We start from the raw sequence: 20,540 nt of genomic DNA, 5'->3' as shown, positions 1-20,540 counted from the left end.
CCACAGTTTGAAACAAAAAAATCTGAAAAAATTCTCAAAAATGCGCCTTAGGATCAGGAATGTGTCACATTTTTTTCAGAATTTTAGAACGCATTTTAGACCGGAAAATGCGCCGAAAAGCGCAAAATCTATTTTACCCTGTAACTACCCTCACGGGCAAGCTAGAGGGCTGAAATTTTACTCAGAGGGGTTTTTCTTGGGCAGCTTTCGAATGGTTCAATAGCCATTGAAAAAGCTCTAAGGGCAGTTTTGACCATCTTAATCGGCTAGGCCCTTTCCATGAAATTATTTAATTTTATTTTAATTGACATGAAATTATTGTTTTTTAAATTAATAGTTATTTTATATGGAGAGGAATCATTTTTTATTATCTTTAATTTAAATTGAATTATATTTCATTTAAAATTTATTTTATATTCAATTTAAGTGTAAAATTTATTATTTATTATTAATGTATTACTTATTTTTTAATGTATTTATTATTTTTCGTGATCAAGAACGGTTACAAACATTTTTTGTCGAGATTTCCCCCGAAATAAAGCTTTCCTAGGGTTTTTGCCGTTTTCTGCCGCTCTCAGACCACTAGAGCGCAGCGTTGCGTTGGCCGGCAGTGGAGTGAGTAGACACTGGACTTCGATCGCACAGGCGACCCAGGAATTCCATTGAAGAATTACTGTAAATAGATTTTCTAGCCTCACGGCCGGTATTACGTGCTGAGACGTAATGTAGTGGACGATGAATTGCTATAATACCCCACATTGACATCGTGACGCAGCAGTACTATGGATTGCGTTACTGATACTGTTTTTTCATAAAGCTGAACTTATTTAAATCCACGGTAGTGTCAGATGTAGTAATTAGTGCTTCGCGTCCAGCTTCGGAAATTGATCAGTGCTTCTCGTCAACGATGAAGTTCGCTCTGCCCGTCTTGGTCTTGGTCATCGGCCTGCTGTGCATCGTCAGACAAACGGAGCCAGCCAGGATCTTAGCGCTCGTCCCGACACCTTCTTACAGTCACCAGCTTCCGCACCGGCGATTATTGCTTGAACTGCACAAACGCGGCCACGAAATCGTGTTCGTCACACCGTTTCCGATCCCGAACGTGAACTCCACTACGTTCAAGCAGGTCGACCTTGGCGACACTGCGTACAAGGACCTCAGGTCCGCCGTCAGTTTTGTTAAGCTTCGATTCGACAAGGCTGACTGGTTGTCGTTCGTCGAAAATTATCTGTTTGACATGACTCGCGATTTCACCGAACTTGCACTTAACCACACGGATATGCAAGCAATCTACGCGCCCAACAGCAACGAGAAATTCGACCTCGTGATGGCGGAGATGCTCACGGCGCCCGCTACATTTGTCTTCGCTCATAGGTTCAACGCACCGTTAATAGGTATTCCTTCACATTTACCTATTACAATTTATGCTAAAGATTAATCTACAGTACAGGTGAATTGTATAACTGTGACACCTTCATTCATTAACACGTTCCGTGCCACCGATGGTACACGTTATCGTTATAACCATTCAGGCCGCGTGTACCACTGGTGGCACAGAACGCGTTAACTACATACGCAGGGTATCCCACGTAACCGTTGCCACGATTTTTCGGGCACTTTTGGTTGTCAGATAAAAAATGTTTGGAAAAAAATTAGTTTTTAGTCGGTCATAAATTGCAATAGAAAAAAATGAAAAAAGAAATTTGTTTCCGAAGCATGGAGGTCACCTACATTTTTTAAAATGGCACTACATATTTTTTAGTACCAGGTCATTCAGAAAGTTCGTAGCCTGACACATAGATGATATTGGTAGCAGCAAAAACATATCGTTGTTGAAAATATCCGTCCTTGATGTGAACATACCCAGTGCCGGTGTGACCTTTTGCGGGTCCCGGGTCAAAAATTGTGCGGGGCCAGAGTACACATTCAAATCCTCTACTTAAATTACACATATTTTTTGTAAGATAAATATTACATAATTTTTCTCGCTTTTTCCGCCGTAAAATCTTTGATTACGTTATCAAAATTGATTGAGTTTGCTACTTCGCTTTCTATTGTAAGAGTAGACAGAGATCGGTCTTATCTAAATCGTAAATCGGTCTTGGCTTATTGATGATCGAAGATCATTTTTTATTAGTTTCAACCGCGAGAAACTACGATCAGCAAAAGCCAATGTTACTGGAGTAGTTAACATTATTTGTAAAGCCGCACCGTGGTCATCGCAATCGCTTACATGGGACATTACCCAACTTGAAGATACCGATTAGAATATTGGTACATTAAAGAAATGCAAGTCATATTTTTTCGCATCCATAATTCGCTTTCAAGGGTCAAAAAATTCAATAAAAGTACAAAATCTGTAATTATATATGACTTCCGCAAAAAACTATTAATACAGGGTGTCCCAAAATTCGTGAAAATCCCGAAAGGGGGTGGTTCCTGAGACGATTTCAAGCGACATTTTCCTTTGCAAAAATGTTATCCGCGGCTTTATTTAGGAGTTATTAACGAAAAACACGGACCAATCAGAGCGCGCCCTGGCCCGGCGCGCCAAGCCGCGCCGGCAAGCGAGTGTCGCGGTACGCCGTGACATCGCATCGTGACGGCGCGGCGGCCCAGGGCGCGCTCTGATTGGTCCGTGTTTTTCGTTAATAACTCCTAAACAAAGCCGCAGTTGACTTTGGTGCAAAGGAAAATGTCTCTTAGAATGGTCTCAGGAACCACCCCCTTTCGGGATTTTCACGAATTTTGGGACACCCTGTATAGTTTAGTTTCTCGTAAAAAGTACATTCCTCTGAAAGCGTTTGGACTTTCTTATCTGAAATAGTTTCCAGGATATAAGGACTTTATGGAGTTACACTGAACTTTGATGATTTTTGTCACGCCTTCAAACTGAATCATCGCTACTAAAAGAATGTCTTGCATCTTAAAATTCAAAATCGGTGTTTTCTAATTGGGTAATTAACTTAACACACCTAATGTCCTCTGCACCCGTGTTGCAGACGTGACAACGTTTGATATCAAGATTTAATGTCAACGTCTGCAACCCGCTGCAACGAAATATTTCAATGCAAAGACGGGAGAGAAAATCTTGAACTCATGTCAGTGTGTAGCAAGTTGTCATCGATTAGTGGATTATGAGAGTGCATTTTCCGCAAACTTCGTGAACTTCCCGAAAGGGGGTGGTTCCTGAGACCATTTCAAGCGACATTTTCCTTTGCAAAAATGTTATCCGCGGCTTTGTTTAGGAGTTATTAACGAAAAACATGGACCAATCAGAGCACGACCTAGACGCGAGTTGGCGCGTCGGGCCGACTGCAACAAAGCCGCCGATAACATTTTTGCAAAGGAAAATGTCGCTTGAAATGGTCTCACGAACCACCCCCTTTCGGGAAGTTCACGAATTTTGGGATACCCTGTACAGGGGGTCCTGCAAAATGTCTGATGAGTTTTCGTAGATCGCGGGGCCTTTTAAAACGCGAGGCCGGGTTCCGGTGAACGCGCTGAACCTGCCTCGCGCCGGCCTTGAACATACCATACACTCCGAATCGACCTGTCAAATAGCTTGCTTTAGGCAGTTGATTTAAGTGGACGTGTTTGCATTGAATATCAATGGGAAACCACGCTGTTTTGTGGAGAAAAAAATGCATCATTGTCAATACTATTGACAATATAATTCAATACAATTGTCAAGACTATTGCTTAAAAAATTATTAGAAAATCTTTTTAATTCTCAAGAAACGGATAATGACGTTATTCGCATATTTAAAGAAACGGTACTTCCCGAAATAACGCAACGGTTTCAGCTCAATTTTAATGAAGATAGCAATAGTAGTATATCATTAAATCCTAGCTTCCTCGACCCCCGATATACAGATCTAGAGCACAGATCTCTTCACATGAGAAATAAAATTTGTAGCATAATAAAAAACGAACTAGAAATTTTGCCCCATCAAACAGTAAACAGGAATACAGAAAAATTATTGCAACAAACAGCTTTGCAATTGTTGTATAATGACGACATTGATGACATGTTTGACATGAGACCCCGTTCAGACACGGCGGAATCCGCGCATTTTCGACCGCGCGATTTTTGCTTTTGATTGTTCGACCGCGCGGTTGCGTGTGAACTGTGAACGAATAGATAAACGCTAATGTAAATAAGGCCCGCGCGGATTTCGCCGTGTCTGAACGAGGTCTTACATTAGCGTATATGGATTCGTTCACACGCATCCGCGCGGTCGAACAACCACAAACAAAAATCGCGCGGTCGAAAACGCGGTCGTAACCCAAAAATTTGTTTTCGCAACATCGTTAAATTGATGATCAAAATGTATTAGCGCAGGACAGTCATTATTTACGCTCACACCTCAAGTAACGCAGGCGTTACTCAAATACGTTCTCTGTTCATATGTATTTACGCGTCACCAATGCTGCCGTCTTTAAATGCATGCTTACATCTATCTATGTAATCGTTTCTTTTTCATTGTATTGTTCTCTTTCTCGGACAGCACGAGTTGTACTTTACGTAACTCAGTTTGCGACATTTTTAACTTTCCGATAAATAAGGTCACTATCGTTTTAAAAACAGCGAGATAAACGATTTTCTTGAATCTATATTTATTAAGCTTAACATTTTTAAAACTAAGAAAATGAAAACACTATCCGGATGTGGCGTGTTTCAGTTTTTTTCAAAAATCAGACGATCAATGAAATGATAATTAAAATAAACAACAATTAAAGAAAATAATTCTGCTTACGATTGATCTAAAAATCGCAGTATCTTATAATTGTTTTAGTTTTTAATTATTCTCGAGTATCCATACTTCCGTGAACGTTGATCTACATACAATTAATGCACATGTATCATTCCATGCAAAATAGAACTCCTGTTTCGAATTTTGTTCAAATTTGGATATGTTGCAGTCTTTAGTAAAATATGAACGTATCTCAAAGAGAATTCTTTGAAATCTTGAAAATTGATGGTTCTATGCGGACGTGGAATATGAGGTGTCACAACTTTTTCATTAAATTATAACTGCCAAACTAACAAAACAATGATAATTTTAGTTTTGGGTGCACATAGTGAAACCATAAGAGTATTTAATAAAAATTATTTCAGTTGAAAAAATATTTATTTTCATAGTTTATTTTGCAATTGTTTTTTAAACAGGCGCATTGCTATCATACCGCCAGGAAATTGGAAAAATAAAAATAATGATAATATAGCCCCAAGTGTCCTCTTGATTTGAAGTGAACGCTGTTCCGTCCTACATCAGACGAAAATCAAAATCATTTTAACTTCCTCCTACATCGTCCAGCGTCGAGGCCCCATGGGGTTTGTCCATTGTTACCCTCGAAGTACCTGAAAAAGTTTCGGCTCCCCGTGATTTTGACCATTTCGTCCGGTTTCTGGCCCACTGTGAGCACCTTGCCGGACGAAAACGGACGAAAAGACACCAACACATCCCTTCCGAACGCTCGTCTGTGTGGGCTGATGTCTGATGTAGGACGAAAACGGACCCACTGTGATCTTACCCTAAGGCAGGGCCCGCTAGATAGCGTTACTGATGAGTCCTCTAGCGGGCCTAGGACGAAACGCTCTCCTTCCTTTTTCCACCTCTCTTCCATATTACCATCCTCCACAGTATAAATACATGAAAACATCATTTTAAAAATACAACACAGCTATTCCATCCTCTGCCCCAGTTGAGAGACTTTTTAGCTTTGCTGGACTGATTCTGTGTCCTCGAAGGAGCACCCTAACGGATTCCAATTTGGAACGCTGCACCTTGTTGTATGCGAATAGCAGCAGTCAAACAAAAAAATAAAACGAAAATGTGGCAAATGATGTAGTTTCTTATATTAAGTACCATTTCTTCTTTAAATTATTGCTAAAATAAGAAATATTAAATAAGTAATGGGATTTCTGAAAGTATTAGGTATAACGACGCAAAAAATAAAATATTCTATTGTGTGTTTCAGATTATTAAAATAGAAATATTTTACTTTGTGTTTCAGATGATTGAAATAGAAATATTTTATTTTGTGGATGAAATTGTTAAAATAGAAATATTTTATTTTGAGGTTCAGATTGTTCAAATAGAAGTATTTTATTTCGAGGTTCAGATTGTTCAAACAGAAATATTTTATTTCGAAGTTTAGATTGTTCAAATTAAATACTATTTTCTTTAAGCAAAATAAAATCTAAAATATTAAATAGTATTTCAAATATTTTTTTGGCAAAATAATACCCATCTCTGTACTAAATACACAGGTACCTGTGTATTTTAATTTCACAAATATTCGTGTATTTATTTTACATGTGTATTTTAATATACGCTGATTTAAGGTAGGCGCACACTAGACCGCAGTGCGACTGCACGCCGACCACCCGCTTCCGCTGTTTTGACTTTGTAGTAGTAGTATGTAGTTCATAGTTCTATGTTTTACATCAGGCATGGGCAAATTTTTGCTCGATCGGAGGCATTTTCAAGGGATACGGCACTACGGTCGCCAAGGGAAGCGAGACGCGCGGCCGGGAGAAGTGGGGGTATCCCTCGAAAATGCCTCCGATCGAGCAAAAATTTGCCCATGCGTGATGTAAAACATAGAACTATGAACTACACATACGAAAGTCAAAACAGCGGAAGCGGGTGGTCGGCGTGCAGTCGCGGTGCGGTCTAGTGTGCGCCTACCTTTAAAGTCTAACAATTTACCGCGACTTTATTATTGTCTCACTCCTAACATCAACAGTTGAAAAGAATTCGATCGAAAAACAATAACGCCTCAGTTGTCGGACTCGAACGTGCCGTGCCAAACGAACACGGATTCGTATTCGTAGATGCGTGTATGTACTTGGATCCATGTTGACGGATTCTTAAATTCGTACTACACGGTTCACGTACCATGTGTACACGTGTATTTTAGTACACGTCCAAAACCGTGATATCTAGGTTCTACCTATTTTGAACTTCTGAGAGTACGAGGATATCAATATTTCAACGTATATATGTAACATGTTCCTCTTTCATGCTTGTGTTTTGTAACAAGCTTGTGTTGAAACAGTTGCATACTACAAATAGTGCTCTCAATATGCGAATCTTTCGTAGCGTCATGTTTTGATTTTAATGATACTTAAATTGTTCGCAGAGTAGGAGATAATATTAGACACCTGTTTATTTCATAAGCGATTAGACCAATATAAAATCAGCCACATAAATATTGACTAATTTCTGATCTTCATAATCAGAAATTCTGAACGGAGAAAAATTGACTACTGAATGGTCTATAATTATATGGAAATAAACCATGTTTATTAACAGTCCTCTTACAAAGCTGTTAGGTGTTACAAAAATTAGATTGGATATGAAAATTTCTAATATAAAAATGGGGGTTTCCAAAATCTTCTAACATCAATTTTTTTATTTTACTTAACAATTATTATTCTGTGGCACATCGTTCAGATATTATGATAAAACACAAAGTAAGTATTAGTTTAAACAAATTGTTACATTTTCGAAGAGTACTTTCATCATTTATTCTATAAACTAGCATTTATCAAATCCGAAGAATGGTGCCTTCTGTAGATTTTTCCAAAGGGAAAGCGTTAGAAATTTGGTAAAAAGCATTTAAAACATCCATGTCACCTTGAGTGATGAATCAAAGTCTGAATTACAATCAAATAGGAAAAACAAATATACATATTTGGGGAATGAAAAATGAAACATTTATACAAAAATTGATAATACCCACAGTGAAACGCAGTGATGATTCCGTTATGACGCAGAAATATTTCAATAAATGTATTTCTGTTATTAAATCGTGCTACATTTACTTTTACTAAGAATTTATCTGATTAATATGTTAAAAATATCATGTGAAATAATCTTTTTTTTCGGTGTACATTTAGGATTGAGCTCACTGGGACTTTTCACTTCTGTTGAACACGCGCTCGGTGGTCTGGTGTTGCCATCGCACGAGTCCACCTGGGAAATGGAGGAGAATGTGGGGACCAATCAGTCATTATGGAAGAGACTACACAATTTCCTTAAACTCTCACGATACTTGTACCGCTCGTACACTTATCTGTATCCACGTCATCAGGAATTAGTGGAAAAGTACTTCGGCACCGACGTGCCTCCGATGCTCGAAATACAGAAGAACACCAGCCTTATATTTGTCAACCAAGCTGATCCCATAACACCAGCCCGACCGAAGCTTGCGAACATGATTACTTACACCTCTTTCCATGTTGCGGAGAACGTGTCTCCTTTGCCGGAGGTATACAGGGTGTCCCAAAATTCGTGAAAATCCCGAAAGAGGGTGGTTCCTGAGACCATTCTAAGAGACATTTTCCTTTGCACCAAAGTCAACTGCGGCTTTGTTTAGGAGTTATTAACGAAAAACACGGACCAATCAGAGCGCGCCCTGGGCCGCAGCGCCGTCACGATGCGATGTCACGGCGTACAGCGACACTCGCTTGCCGGCGCGGCTTGGCGCGCCGGGCCAGGGCGCGCTCTGATTGGTCCGTGTTTTTCGTTAATAACTCCTAAACAAAGCCGCAGTTGACATTGGTGCAAAGGAAAATGTCTCTTAGAATGGTCTCAGGAACCACCCCCTTTAGGGATTTTCACGAATTTTGGGACACCCTGTATATACCAAAAACTCACATCAGAAAATTCACTTTTATGCTGAAGAAACAGGCAACCAAACAGAAGCTTGGAAAAATGTTGATATTCCAGTTTCCGTTTGTTTGAATTCGGTACTTCGGTTTAGCGAGATTTTCAGTCTCTTTTTTCTTCAATTTTCTAATAGTAGTTTTACATGTTGTCAACTTTTTAGTTATCTCCTCCTTTAGTTGTCCTAATGTCTTCTCGAAAAACGGACCATATATAGTATATATTTTAAAAATCACAACGGTGTTATCATTGAAAATATGGAAACTTGAAGGCTTTCAATTTTTTAGGTTAATAATGCGTAAAATAACTGATTCAAGACAAATTTCGCGCAGGCAGATTAGAACATTTATCTGATACAAAAATTTTAAATCAGGTCTTCAGTTTAATACTTCACTTAGGGTGCATCTTGAGCCTGCAAGCCATAAACATAACAAGCCGCACGTTCTTTCTGTTAACCTGATTATTCATCTACACAGGCAGATGATGATTATCTTCTATTTTTTCTGGTAGGATTTGAAACGCTTTGTGGACAGCGCGACCGAAGGGTTCATCTACTTCAATTTGGGCAGCAACGCTATGAGCTCGGACTTGCCAAAGGAAACCCTACAGGTTTTCATCGATGTGTTCGCCAAGTTGCCCTATAAAATTGTGTGGAAATTCGAGAAGGATATGCCCAACAAGCCGGATAATGTCTTTATTGGAAAATGGCTTCCACAGCAGAGTATTCTTGGTACAGTATCATATTTTATCTAATGTATCACCTTCCCAGGAGATTCACGGAATATTGATTATCACCCTGCGGATCTCGATATGCAAAACAAAAGTTGTGTGCATCTATAACAACAAACAGGGGCTACTTGCAATTTTCTTTGTTTCTTTAATCATTTCAGTGGGCCGAAAGTAAATTACACTGTCCAACATACTGTTGGGCGGTTCTTATAAAGTTCTTCGCGCTGATTCCGAATCTGACGCACAGTTTTTGAGAAAGATGACTTTAAAAAAAAACACATTTTTTACCTTTAAACAAATATTGTGATGTTATTATAAAAGATATTGAATTGTTCTTTGCAGCAAAAGATTCTGTAGACTTTCCCGAATACAGTGATATCCAATATTAATACATTATGAATGTTTAAACATGTTTAAACATGTATCACGCGATAGAGCAGCCTTTCATCTTGAGAAACCGCTCTTTAAAGTTTGCAACATCAACGATTTTTCGAATCGAAAAGCAAAGTATCTTCGCCCGACATGATTTGCCGCCAGTGGCGCTCGCCATTAGTACGGGCGAAGATATTTTGCTTTTTCATTCGAAAAATCGTTGATGTTGCAAACTTTAAAGAGCGGTTTCTCAAAATAAAAGTCTGCTCTATCGCGTGATACAGTTAGATTTTACGCCGGACCCTTACTTTTTAAGACAAACTGAAAAATATCCTCAACAATTGAGGCAAAAGTGGTGTCTCCCTATCTTTAATGATTGTGCGACGAGACAACGTCTCGTCGCGAGCCGCGTCTAGGCCTAAGAGTAAGAGCGATCGAACGGCAGTCATATTTGTAGACTTTGCCGAAACTGGCCCGCACCAATCACCGCGAAGAATCAGCCGCGACGCGAGCGGCACTCTTCGTGGTCCGTGCTTTCGTCTTCTGTCTATATAAGGCAGAACGAGACGAATTTTCACGGGAGTTCACCTGGAGACAGTCTCATCCTCGCCAGTCAGTGAACGAGCTCGAATACTCCTGGGTGCGTCCAGGACGCGAGCGCTTCGGTACTCTTCGATCGGGGGCTTCCGTTCGAGTGTACAGACGTTCCTGCTGGACGACGAGGCCGTCCAGTCCGCAGGTCGAGACGACCGCTCCAGGAGACGCTCCCCGTCGAAACCGCGACGTACCGGAATCCGCGACGTATCCGCGCATCCGTAGCACCGTCTCCGGAAAGACGTTCCCGCAAGTCGCGAGAATATTCGCGCACCGTACCAGACCGGCTCGTCGTGCCAGATACCGCTGGACGACGAGATCGCCGTTTTTACCCGCGTCCAGAATCCAGCCGCGGTAGCATAGTCCGGAATCGCCAACGCACCGTGTCCGCCAGAAGCATGGTCTCGCTTGTCCGGACCGCACCCGGCCCGTCTTTTAACCCGCGTCCGTAGTTCGTAGGTAGAGTAGTGTCAGTTGTAAGTGCGCCGTAAATTAGTGTAGTGTTAGTTGTAAGTGCGCCGACCGAGCCTTGACCGACCAGGCTGACTGTTCGCCGGCCGTTTCTCCGCCGCGTTCTCGCCGGACCGCGAACCTCCGCCGTCGCCGTCGTCGCGTCAGCTACCGCTGTCGCGACAGAGATCGTACCGCCAGAAACTCGTCCCGGCACCAGGAATAATTATTAAATAAACCTGAGTTTTACCAGACTTCGCACAACCTTCATTACCACCATCCTAACGAACCCTGGTAACTCTTGAGCTACAGGGCATCGCGAAGTCGGATCGTTACAATTGTTTAAACATTCATAATGTATTAATATTGGATATCACTGTATTCGGGAATGTCTACAGAATCTTTTGCTGCTGTAACGTCCGAAGTCGGGCGTTGGAAGTATATGGGAACGATTCGATTTCGCGCTTTCGACTTTTCGCTTGCGACTCGCGGTGACGTGGGAGTGTACCACGCAGGTCCCGGTCCGAGTGAAATTTTAATTGGTTTTGGTGATTCGATCGTTGGGCTTTTGAGACGTGATTTAGGAATTCTTGGTCGGCCAGACCAAGTCCGCCTGACCGTGAATGAAGAGGGTGCCCGAACGGCTAGACCAAGTCCGCCTAATTCGAGGGAGAAAAGGATAACGGGTTCTTATGGGTACGCGATTTTCACTTTCACTCGCACTTTGTCCTCGTCGCACGCGCACACGTCACTTTGATGAGTAGATCGTTGTAGGAACCGCACGTGAATCGTAGAGGAGAATTTTGATGAAAGGAGGCGTTCTCTCAGATCACGGGTATTAACTATAAATAATTTATAGCGTCCCGATTTGTTCATCAATGAGAACTGTTCTATGGAATTCGGATCGTTGTAAACGTAGATCAGAAATGCTACGCGGATATTGAATAGATATTCGGTACTATATCGATGAAATTGTTCTTGACTGGATAATTTCGACTAGTGATTCTTGATTAAATGATCTCGACAGACTGACAACTACTGAAGATTTTGAATACTTTTGAAATGCTCGAAATACTGCCGAAATACTAATGATTTAATGAAGTCGAAATACTGCTCTCACTCTCACTCTCTGCTCTCCGATCCTGGCTTTTATATGCCTGTTGCCAGGTGGATTTGTGGTGGGGAGACAATAGAAAGAATTTCATGGTTGAGAGAGCAGGCAATGGATCAGTGGGGGAAACAATAAGATCGTATGCCTGAGTGAGCAGGCCTTGAAATTGTTATTCCCAAAATCATTGAGGCTTGACGAGATCACATTCCAATGTGATGACGTCACATGAAAGTCTTCTCAGACATTAATATTAATTAATTATACGTTTGTTTGTGACACAAATATAAGGAGGGAGTCCGGTGACGGACGTTAGGACGTTACACTGCATAGATCAATTCAATGTCTTTTATAATAACATCACAATATTTGTTTAAAGTCGAGAAATATGTTTTTTTTCAAAGCCATGTTCCTCAAAAACTGTGCGTATAGGAGAAAAATTAAGAACAGATTCAGAATCAGCGCAAAAAACTCTATAAGAAGGACCTAACAGTAATTAGGGAAGAAATTTGGTGTTGGACAGTGTTATTGATGAGAAAATTGATTTCGGTTGCTTATGTAATTATTGAGTTGTCTACTCTTTTTCGGGTGGAGCAACCCTGTGAATTTCATTGAGAAGGTTTCGTACAACAAAACGAATCAACACACCACAAGAACAACAGAAAATCTGTCTGTTGACTGTCTTTGTTCACGGACGACTCTGTTCCACTCGTACATGGATTTCCTTGCAATATTCTATAAGAGCAATGGAAGTGGATTCGTCCTCCTCAGACGATGAATTGGACAATATGAGTTATCTCGAAATTAGTAAGGCATACTGTTGAGGACTGGGGTTACTCCAAAATAAAAAAGACACGCGTAGATTGTGTAGTTTAATATAAGAGTCGTGATGTTGCACACTGCACGGACAAAAGGCGAGTGAGCCATCAGAAGAAGGTAATATAAAAAGAATAGAATCGCACGAAATAAAACATAATCGAACAGTCGCGGGGAAGCTGCCCGCTTCTGCTGTGCACGCATCAGATCATACGCAAACAAACGCATGAAGTATGTGTGACTCTTATGTCACTCCAACACATACATTGAAATTGGAAACTATCGGAGAAAACGTATTGATATAGACGAAAATATTATAGACTAGCTGCTCGTTATTTTCTCTATGTTAGCGATTTTTGTTTTTTTTATTCATATCCTGTGTCCGTGCTATCATCTAGCGGTGCTGCTCGGTAATCGGTAATATTATTTTCCGGGCAACTTTTCCAATTTTTCTTTCCCTAAAAACCTTATTCGGACTATGACGAACGTTAAAAAAAAATTAGCCAAATCGGTCCAGCCTTTCTCAAGTGATGCGCTTACCAACGAACAGCATTTGATTTTTATTTATATAGATCACGTTTTTTTTGCTGTTCCTTCTGCTTTAACCCATTAGTCACTTAACTTTTCCGGAATTATATCATCAATTACTTCAATAACATTTTGTTCTGTCAATAACGCTCGGATTCTAAACTTCCAAACGCTGTATTTCTCTTAATATTTCTTTTCATTTTTAAACCTTCCATTGTCATTCAAACGTTACAACCCCTTTTTACCCCCTCTGGGGTTGAATTTTTTAAAATGCCGAAATAGATGTTTGATTAATTTATATGAAAGAGCATTGCAAATATTTTTTTATATAGTATAATTTTTTCCTTTGGTGTTTTCTTATACTTAAAATCCCAATAAAGATGTTTAGATAGTCATCCTCTCGTGAATCTTGTATAGCCATTGAAGTTTGATTATTAATCGTGGAACACTGTTATGTATAGGACACCCCAATGTCAGGATGTTCATCTATCAAGGAGGTCTGCAAAGTAGCGAGGAAGCGGTGCACTTCTCGGTACCATTATTAGGATTTCCAATATTGGCAGACCAGGATTATCAAGTGCGCAGAATGGAGTCCTTTGGTGTTGGTAAATACATGGAAATCACGACTGTGACGAGGAAAGAATTGGAAGCTGCTATTCTGGAGATCTTAAATAATAAACGGTGAGTACTCACAGTTTTTACTAAAATGTATTTTGTAGTGTGAATTACAGTGGAGCCTCATTTATCGCACAGAATCCTCGTTCTTTGCATACTTGCAAGGCCCACTACGAGTCGTTAAAAGTTCTTGAACTCGCTTCGTAGACTTCGTAGGGAAATATGGAGTGGGAAACTGGAGAAACAGTCCGCGTGATTGATTACATTTTCCCTTCCACTTCATAAACGTGTATCACATACAGGATGTCTCGGCTACAGGAAATCAGTTAAATGTCCATTTGAATTCGAAAGAATACCAAAAATGGAAGGATGAATGATATTTATTGAAGGACCAATATTCTTGCCGGATATAAATGCTTTGACATCAATCATGTTACGTAATGGAAATGTTTAGCTTTATAATTTGAAGAGATAGTTAGGTAGCTTCTTGCAGCTGAGATACCACGTATAAATCTAATTTATAATTGAGCAAAACAAATGAATAGATACACAGTAATGTCCCATTCTAAGTCCGGCGCGGCGGAGGATACCGCTCTATGTCGCTTCGCCTACCCATTCCACTGGGTGGCATATCTCGCGAGAAGCCAAGAAGCCAGAAGCTCGAGCTGCTTCGGTCATCGAGTAGTGTAAACATGCCGCGCAATCTGATACCGGGTCGGGCATATCGGTGGGAACTACTACTAATCCAATAACAAAACTTCTTTATTTTTTTATGGAACTTTCACCAAATTGTTTGTGGCACTTTTCTGATTAACACTAAACCTACCACCACCGGTCAAAACGACTGATTCCAGATTTTTTTTTACAATTATTGAAATAATAAAAATGATTTCGTAAGAAATGATTGTATGTATACGTAAACTATCTTTAGTCAGTCTAGCGACACTGCAGAGAAGAGGATAACGAGTGAGAAAGAAAGAGAAACAGCGACCGCGCGCGCGACGGTCGGAAAAATTCAAAACTTATTGTATTGTTCAAAATACCATTGCGATGCTAACTTTTCTATTTTCACAATTTCCTTCGTATACAACCTTTCTTAAGATATTTGTTACATTTTTCTGATTAAAATGAGTCGTTTAATTACTTCCAACGGGGTGTAGCTCCGTTAATGTGCCAAATTCTTATCTAATTCCTTGAGAACATATTTTTGAGATGCTATATAGCATATGTTAAATATACTATGCTAAATAATAAATTAAGCTTCACATGTAGAATAAACATCTTGTTTGGTATCATTTTAATCGGAAAAATGTCACAAATATACTGGTAAAATTTCATTAAAAGTAAGTAAAAAATAAAAAAGTTTCAGTATTGCACTGGTATATTGTCTCACGGATACGCTATTTTTCGATGTCTGCCGTGTCGACGAGCCACAAAAAATACTGCCCTGTTATGATCTATGTCACAATACAGAATCGAGAATTGACATTCTTTTGTCGGCCAATTTCTGATAAGTTTTGCAAGAAAGTATAATTATATTCATTGTTTTTCAGGTATAAACAGAGGATAGTGGAACTGAAAAAGCTCGTGAACGATAATCCGTACGATATGGTGGAGCATTTAGTATGGTGGACGGAGTACGTGATTCGTCATAAAGGTGCTCCTCATCTTCGTTCAAATTTAGCTCATCAACCATGGTATCAGCGCTGCGATATGGACATTGTGATATTTCTGACGATCGTAGCCGTTTTAATCATTTCAAACATAAGTAGTATCATTGCGAAATTGGCTGTGCGCTCTTACAATCATTACCGAAGGATATCCACATTGAGGAAACATAAAACTAGTTAATTATAAATTGATAGAGCACAAAGTTCAAACTTTCGATGTAAGAACCGCAGACCTGTATAAGAATACATATATTTATTGATTTTGATTATTATACGTTTTGTGTGGCGACCTATACATACTGATCGACTTAGTGATTGCGGACAGTGTAACCAGTGTTGTTAAGTAGAAGCATGCACGATAAGCAGCACATAAAAAACTAAATATTATGTATACACCGTGAGTATCTGAAGAAACAGATAAATCATAAATTTTTCTTGTAAATAGAGTTAAATGTACGACTTTTGTCTATAGAGTGCTGCTGTTTACATTGAGAGATGTTCTTTCACGTGCAGTTTGCAAATCTTTAAATCTTCTTGTCGTTGCTTTTTGATAGCAATTTTATACACTTTTTCATTGTTTACGGGTGTAACGGTTCTGCTTCCGACGGAGAAGTTGTCGCGGTGTCGTATCCTCTCGTGCTGGAATAGCTCGTCGCGCCGGGTTCGTTTACCGGCGAGAGAATCGACGGAAGCTGAAAATGGACGAGGTGCGCGGGCAGTGAAATAACGACGACGTGTATCTGTATTTCCTCGCTGTTCGTACGTTCGCGGAACCGTGTGTCTCGTGGACGGTCTTACTGATCCGTGATTCTACGGACGATCCTTGCGTGATCGTTCATCGCGACGCGACGCGTGTTCGCGGACCTGGTGCTTGTACCGGCGACTGGGTTCAGACAGGAGTGGTCGGGAAACCCGGCCACGAGTCGGGAAATTCCCCGTGGCGGTTCTACGGTAAATGAAGAGGAAGCTGCCCCTTCATTTAGTCGTCTCCGGTAGCTGTCGGAGTTCTCGGGATGCTGCCCTCCCTGTTTGGCGTGTATGCTGTCACGCCGCACAGTGCGGACAAACGTGGCATATCTCACTACACGTGTATATCACGATGTACGATAAATTCCTTTGGCAAAACGTTTTATTAGGTGGTAATTGATATTATTAATCATATAACAATAATTTTTATGCATAAATATTGTTAATTTTTTTTTTAAATTTATTAATTTTATTGTTACATTTTTTTTTTGTGAATAATTACTATTGCATTGACATTAGTAACCAAATTTAGATTTTTATAAAAAATTTTACCATGTGTCGCACTCTCTAAAGTCCAAAAAATCAAATAATATTACATTAATTGTAAATCAGTGTTGCAATAATAATTCTGTACAATGGAAAATGCTCACCAAGGTATATGCATTCTTTTTACATTTAATAAAGTAGATTTATTTTTTGTATAAATTTTCAACGGTGGTTTTATTTATTACTTGCATATAAAACTTCAAATTAACATATCTCGAGAAAGGCAAAAAATATCCTGAGATTTTGACATATTCGGATATATCACTTGTTGTAGTTTAAGAATTTCATAGTTTAGCCTGCAACTAACTGCTACTCTTAATTTTATAAACTTTTTAATAAGTTCCCGTACCTTGCCTTTATGTTGTATTGTGGAAAATTCGTTAATTTCTTTTTAAATTTATTAGTTATATCGTTAAATTTCATTTTCTGCGAATAATTACCACAATACATATACATTCGTAAACAAATTTGGATTTTTGTACAAAATTTTGCCATTTGTCCGCCACAGAAAAATTGAATATTCGTGTATATCACGATATGAAATACATTTCTTTAGCAAAAAATGCGTATTAGGGTGGAAATTGTTATTAATAATCATATAATAATCATTTTTATGCATAATACAATTTTGCAATAATTATACAGGGTGGACGATTTATCTGAAGAGATTGAAATATCTCGAGAAACAACAACAAAAAGCAAATCTTGCGATTTTACTGAAATTCATCAATATTTAATCAGAAATGTGCAAGATCACGGGATTGAATAATTCATTTTGGATCACATTCAAAGTACCGAGGATGACTCGGATAGCGAATAGCGTTTTGTTAAGTTTGTTAGTTTTGTTTATGCTATTATAATTTGTCTAAGTTTATTATTATTAATATTAAATATGGTTCATTTATTATTAATTACGTTTTAAATACGTTAGTTATTAAAAATATATTTTTGTTTAAATAAAAATTGTTAATTTCTTAATAAATTTATTAATTATATTGGTAAATATCATTTTCTGTAAAAAAATTACCTATATATACATTAATAACCAAATTTAGAGAAGTGCCGAATATTAGGCCATTTGTCAGCACTGTGCGCCGGTGGGAACTAGGTTAGGTAGGAAGGTGTTCCTGGGATGCTGCCCAGGCTGGGAAAAGAGGCCCGTGCCTCGTTTGCATCGCCTTTTATAGGCGGAGGTTGGTGGTGGGGGATAACGGATGTGTGACGTCGAGTTTCCGTATCCGTTAAGATGGCGGAACCTCGACGTCCGTTTCCCGCCGAATGTGTCTCGGAGGGCGGGATTGTACGTAGTGACGCGTTATGCGAACGACGCGTTCGGTAATCTTCGGCGTCGGTCGGCTGTGTTTGGCGCGTGTCTAATAGTAACAGGCCTGCACCGTACAGGCTGTTACACGGGCACATTCTTCACTCCTCAACACTTTTAAATTGCTTTCCGTGTAAGATGTACTTGACTATAGTCGAGGTAATATTGTATATCTCTATAGAGTGCTGTTAGCAAGCACTCTTTGTTTTAGACGCATATACGCTTTGAAATGAATCTACTTTCTTAATGTAATTTTTCTTAATTTTTATAATAAATAAGTTTTAGCACTAATCATAAGTGCATGGTCACGTTGGAAGATGAAATGTTACTTCTAGTAGGCCTTGAAATGTCTATATGTACTTTCTTAAAATAATTTTTTGTATACTTTTATAATAAATAATTTTTCATTGAACACAAGTGCATTGTCTTGTTGAAAGATAAAATTTTACATCCACGTGCGCGTTTCAACGGTTGCTTCCTGGTGACATATACATGTTTATTGCGGTGGTAATTGTTCCAACTAATCATAAATCACTGAAGTGATCCACGAAAATAAAAAACATGGTCTAAAAAGAGGTTAATTATTAGTAAATAATTACTGTTAGTAAAGTAAGATAACAAGTAAAAAATGGCGTATACAATAATATACCGGGTGATTCACGAGAAACAGGACACCTAAATAGCTCCGTTAAGCTTGAAGATAGAAGAAAATATTAGAAAGAAAAGCTGTGCAGTCAAACCTATTTTTGTGCGGTAGATAGGGACTGCAGAAAAAAACCGCACAAAAAAAATATTTACAAACTTCATAGAATAGCTATAAGAAATAATTTTTCACAACATATTAAAGAAAACTTTTTTGTGCGGTGGAGAGGGACCGCATAAAAAAAGTTTCACTTAGAGAATATGTCAAAGCTTTACGAAATAGCGAGAAAGTGCTTTCCATACAAAATATATAATTAAACTAGAGGGGTGTTGTTGCTAGCTGCTGTTGTTCGCAAGTAGGGTTGTCGTAGCTCGCTCGCTTTGCGAGCTCGCGAGAGGGTTAGTGGTACGGATGTTATTTGACTCTCCAAGAGTCACACAAAGAACTTCCCGATTAGTTAGTTGTAGTATATTATTATCATTATTAAGTGTACATTTTAAGAAGATTATACATTTTCAGGGAAATTCAATAGTTTTCTACTTATTAAAATGTTTGCTATATGGCGTCGCATTAAACCAAAAAAAAGAAAGAACAAAAAAACATTTAAAAAAAATTTAATTTCTCATTTTAAACATGGAGAAATTTTCAAAATGTACATAATTCAATACTACTCGTCCTAGTCCAAAACGCGCATATTCTCGTGATGAGCTCGTTCGAAATTGCTTTCGTCACATGAAGATATTAAAGTTGATTTATTTTTTGTTACCATGTAGTCGGTGATAAGTTTTTGCGACGACGCGACGGTTGTTTGATCAGCTGCTTGTAAACGTCGCGATAGCCAGATATACACGATCGAAGCTCATTTTGGAACTTAAACTTCTTTCGGAATTGTTATTTATTTTTTAAGATAACAACATACGGCGAAAAGAATCTCGATATTCATATACCGCATAAAAAATCGCACAAAACAAATCGCACAAAAAAAATCGCATAAAACAGGTTTGACTGTACTGTTAAAAGAGGCGAATAATGTGATATAAAAAAATGTTCTGATTGTTGTCGTTTTCAAGGTTTTTTGAAGGTCATCAATATTGATATATGACGTTGTTTATCTGTTCCTAGAACTATTGTATACATATACATTCGGGGAACCATATCTTCGGGTGTCGATATGTGACGTCATGATACAGAAATGAATACTGTTCCGAGAACCATTGTTTTAAACCAGTGGTCGGCACGGAGGAGACTCTGCAGGCCGCTCTCGGCTCGCGCCGCCTCCTTTTCCCACCGCACGTCTCGCTCTCCGTAACGGCCCTAGTCCTCAGGCCCGTACATATCCCAGACTGTATGAACTGCGCGTGGCGCATTAGGGCGACACCCGTATCAATAGGTTTCCACATTACCGTTGAGGTACTATTGTCAATGCGTTTTTTTTATGTGGTTTCCCCTGTAGGTCTATTCCACTCTGCTGCATGACAATTTCTGAAACTAACTTTGAACAATAAATGCGGAAGAGAGAGAGAGAGAGAGAACTACTTCTTAATTCCATTGCCAAAATTTTAAACAGTCATTCAGACAAACTTCTTCGTGGACGTTTAGATGTACTCGGAATATCAGATATATCAAATGAAAGATTAGATGTCGCGGCTCGCATCGCAGACAATAAAGAAGCGTCATTCAACCGGGTGCGCTTTTCCGATTTAATATTCCGCATTTTATA

At 39.1% G+C, this 20,540-nt stretch overlaps 1 protein-coding gene across 1 annotated transcript; it reads left to right on the top strand.

Moving 5' to 3' along the window:
• The first annotated feature begins 596 nt into the window (after positions 1 to 596).
• On the top strand, positions 597 to 18,593 carry LOC143216453 (UDP-glucosyltransferase 2-like). Its single transcript, XM_076439516.1, has 5 exons — positions 597 to 1,394; positions 7,913 to 8,283; positions 9,192 to 9,411; positions 13,740 to 13,959; positions 15,447 to 18,593. Exons 1-5 carry the CDS (start codon positions 908 to 910, stop codon positions 15,742 to 15,744), a joined length of 1,596 nt encoding a protein of 531 aa, XP_076295631.1. The 5' UTR covers positions 597 to 907; the 3' UTR covers positions 15,745 to 18,593.
• Positions 18,594 to 20,540: the final 1,947 nt, after the last annotated feature.

The sequence above is a fragment of the Lasioglossum baleicum genome, chromosome 2 (genome assembly GCF_051020765.1).
Source record: "Lasioglossum baleicum chromosome 2, iyLasBale1, whole genome shotgun sequence".
Taxonomy (NCBI): domain Eukaryota; kingdom Metazoa; phylum Arthropoda; class Insecta; order Hymenoptera; family Halictidae; genus Lasioglossum; species Lasioglossum baleicum.
Note: the sequence above shows the minus strand (reverse complement) of the source record. Positions and strands in the feature narration are given on the sequence as shown.

Excerpts from the sequence above, each read along its gene's own strand:
- LOC143216453 (XM_076439516.1), top strand. The coding sequence starts at position 908 with ATGAAGTTCGCTCTGCCCGTCTTGGTCTTGGTCATCGGCCTGCTGTGC. Across the intron at positions 1,395-7,912 it reads GTTCAACGCACCGTTAATAG|GATTGAGCTCACTGGGACTT; the intron begins GTATTCCTTCAC and ends GTGTACATTTAG. Across the intron at positions 13,960-15,446 it reads GAGATCTTAAATAATAAACG|GTATAAACAGAGGATAGTGG; the intron begins GTGAGTACTCAC and ends ATTGTTTTTCAG.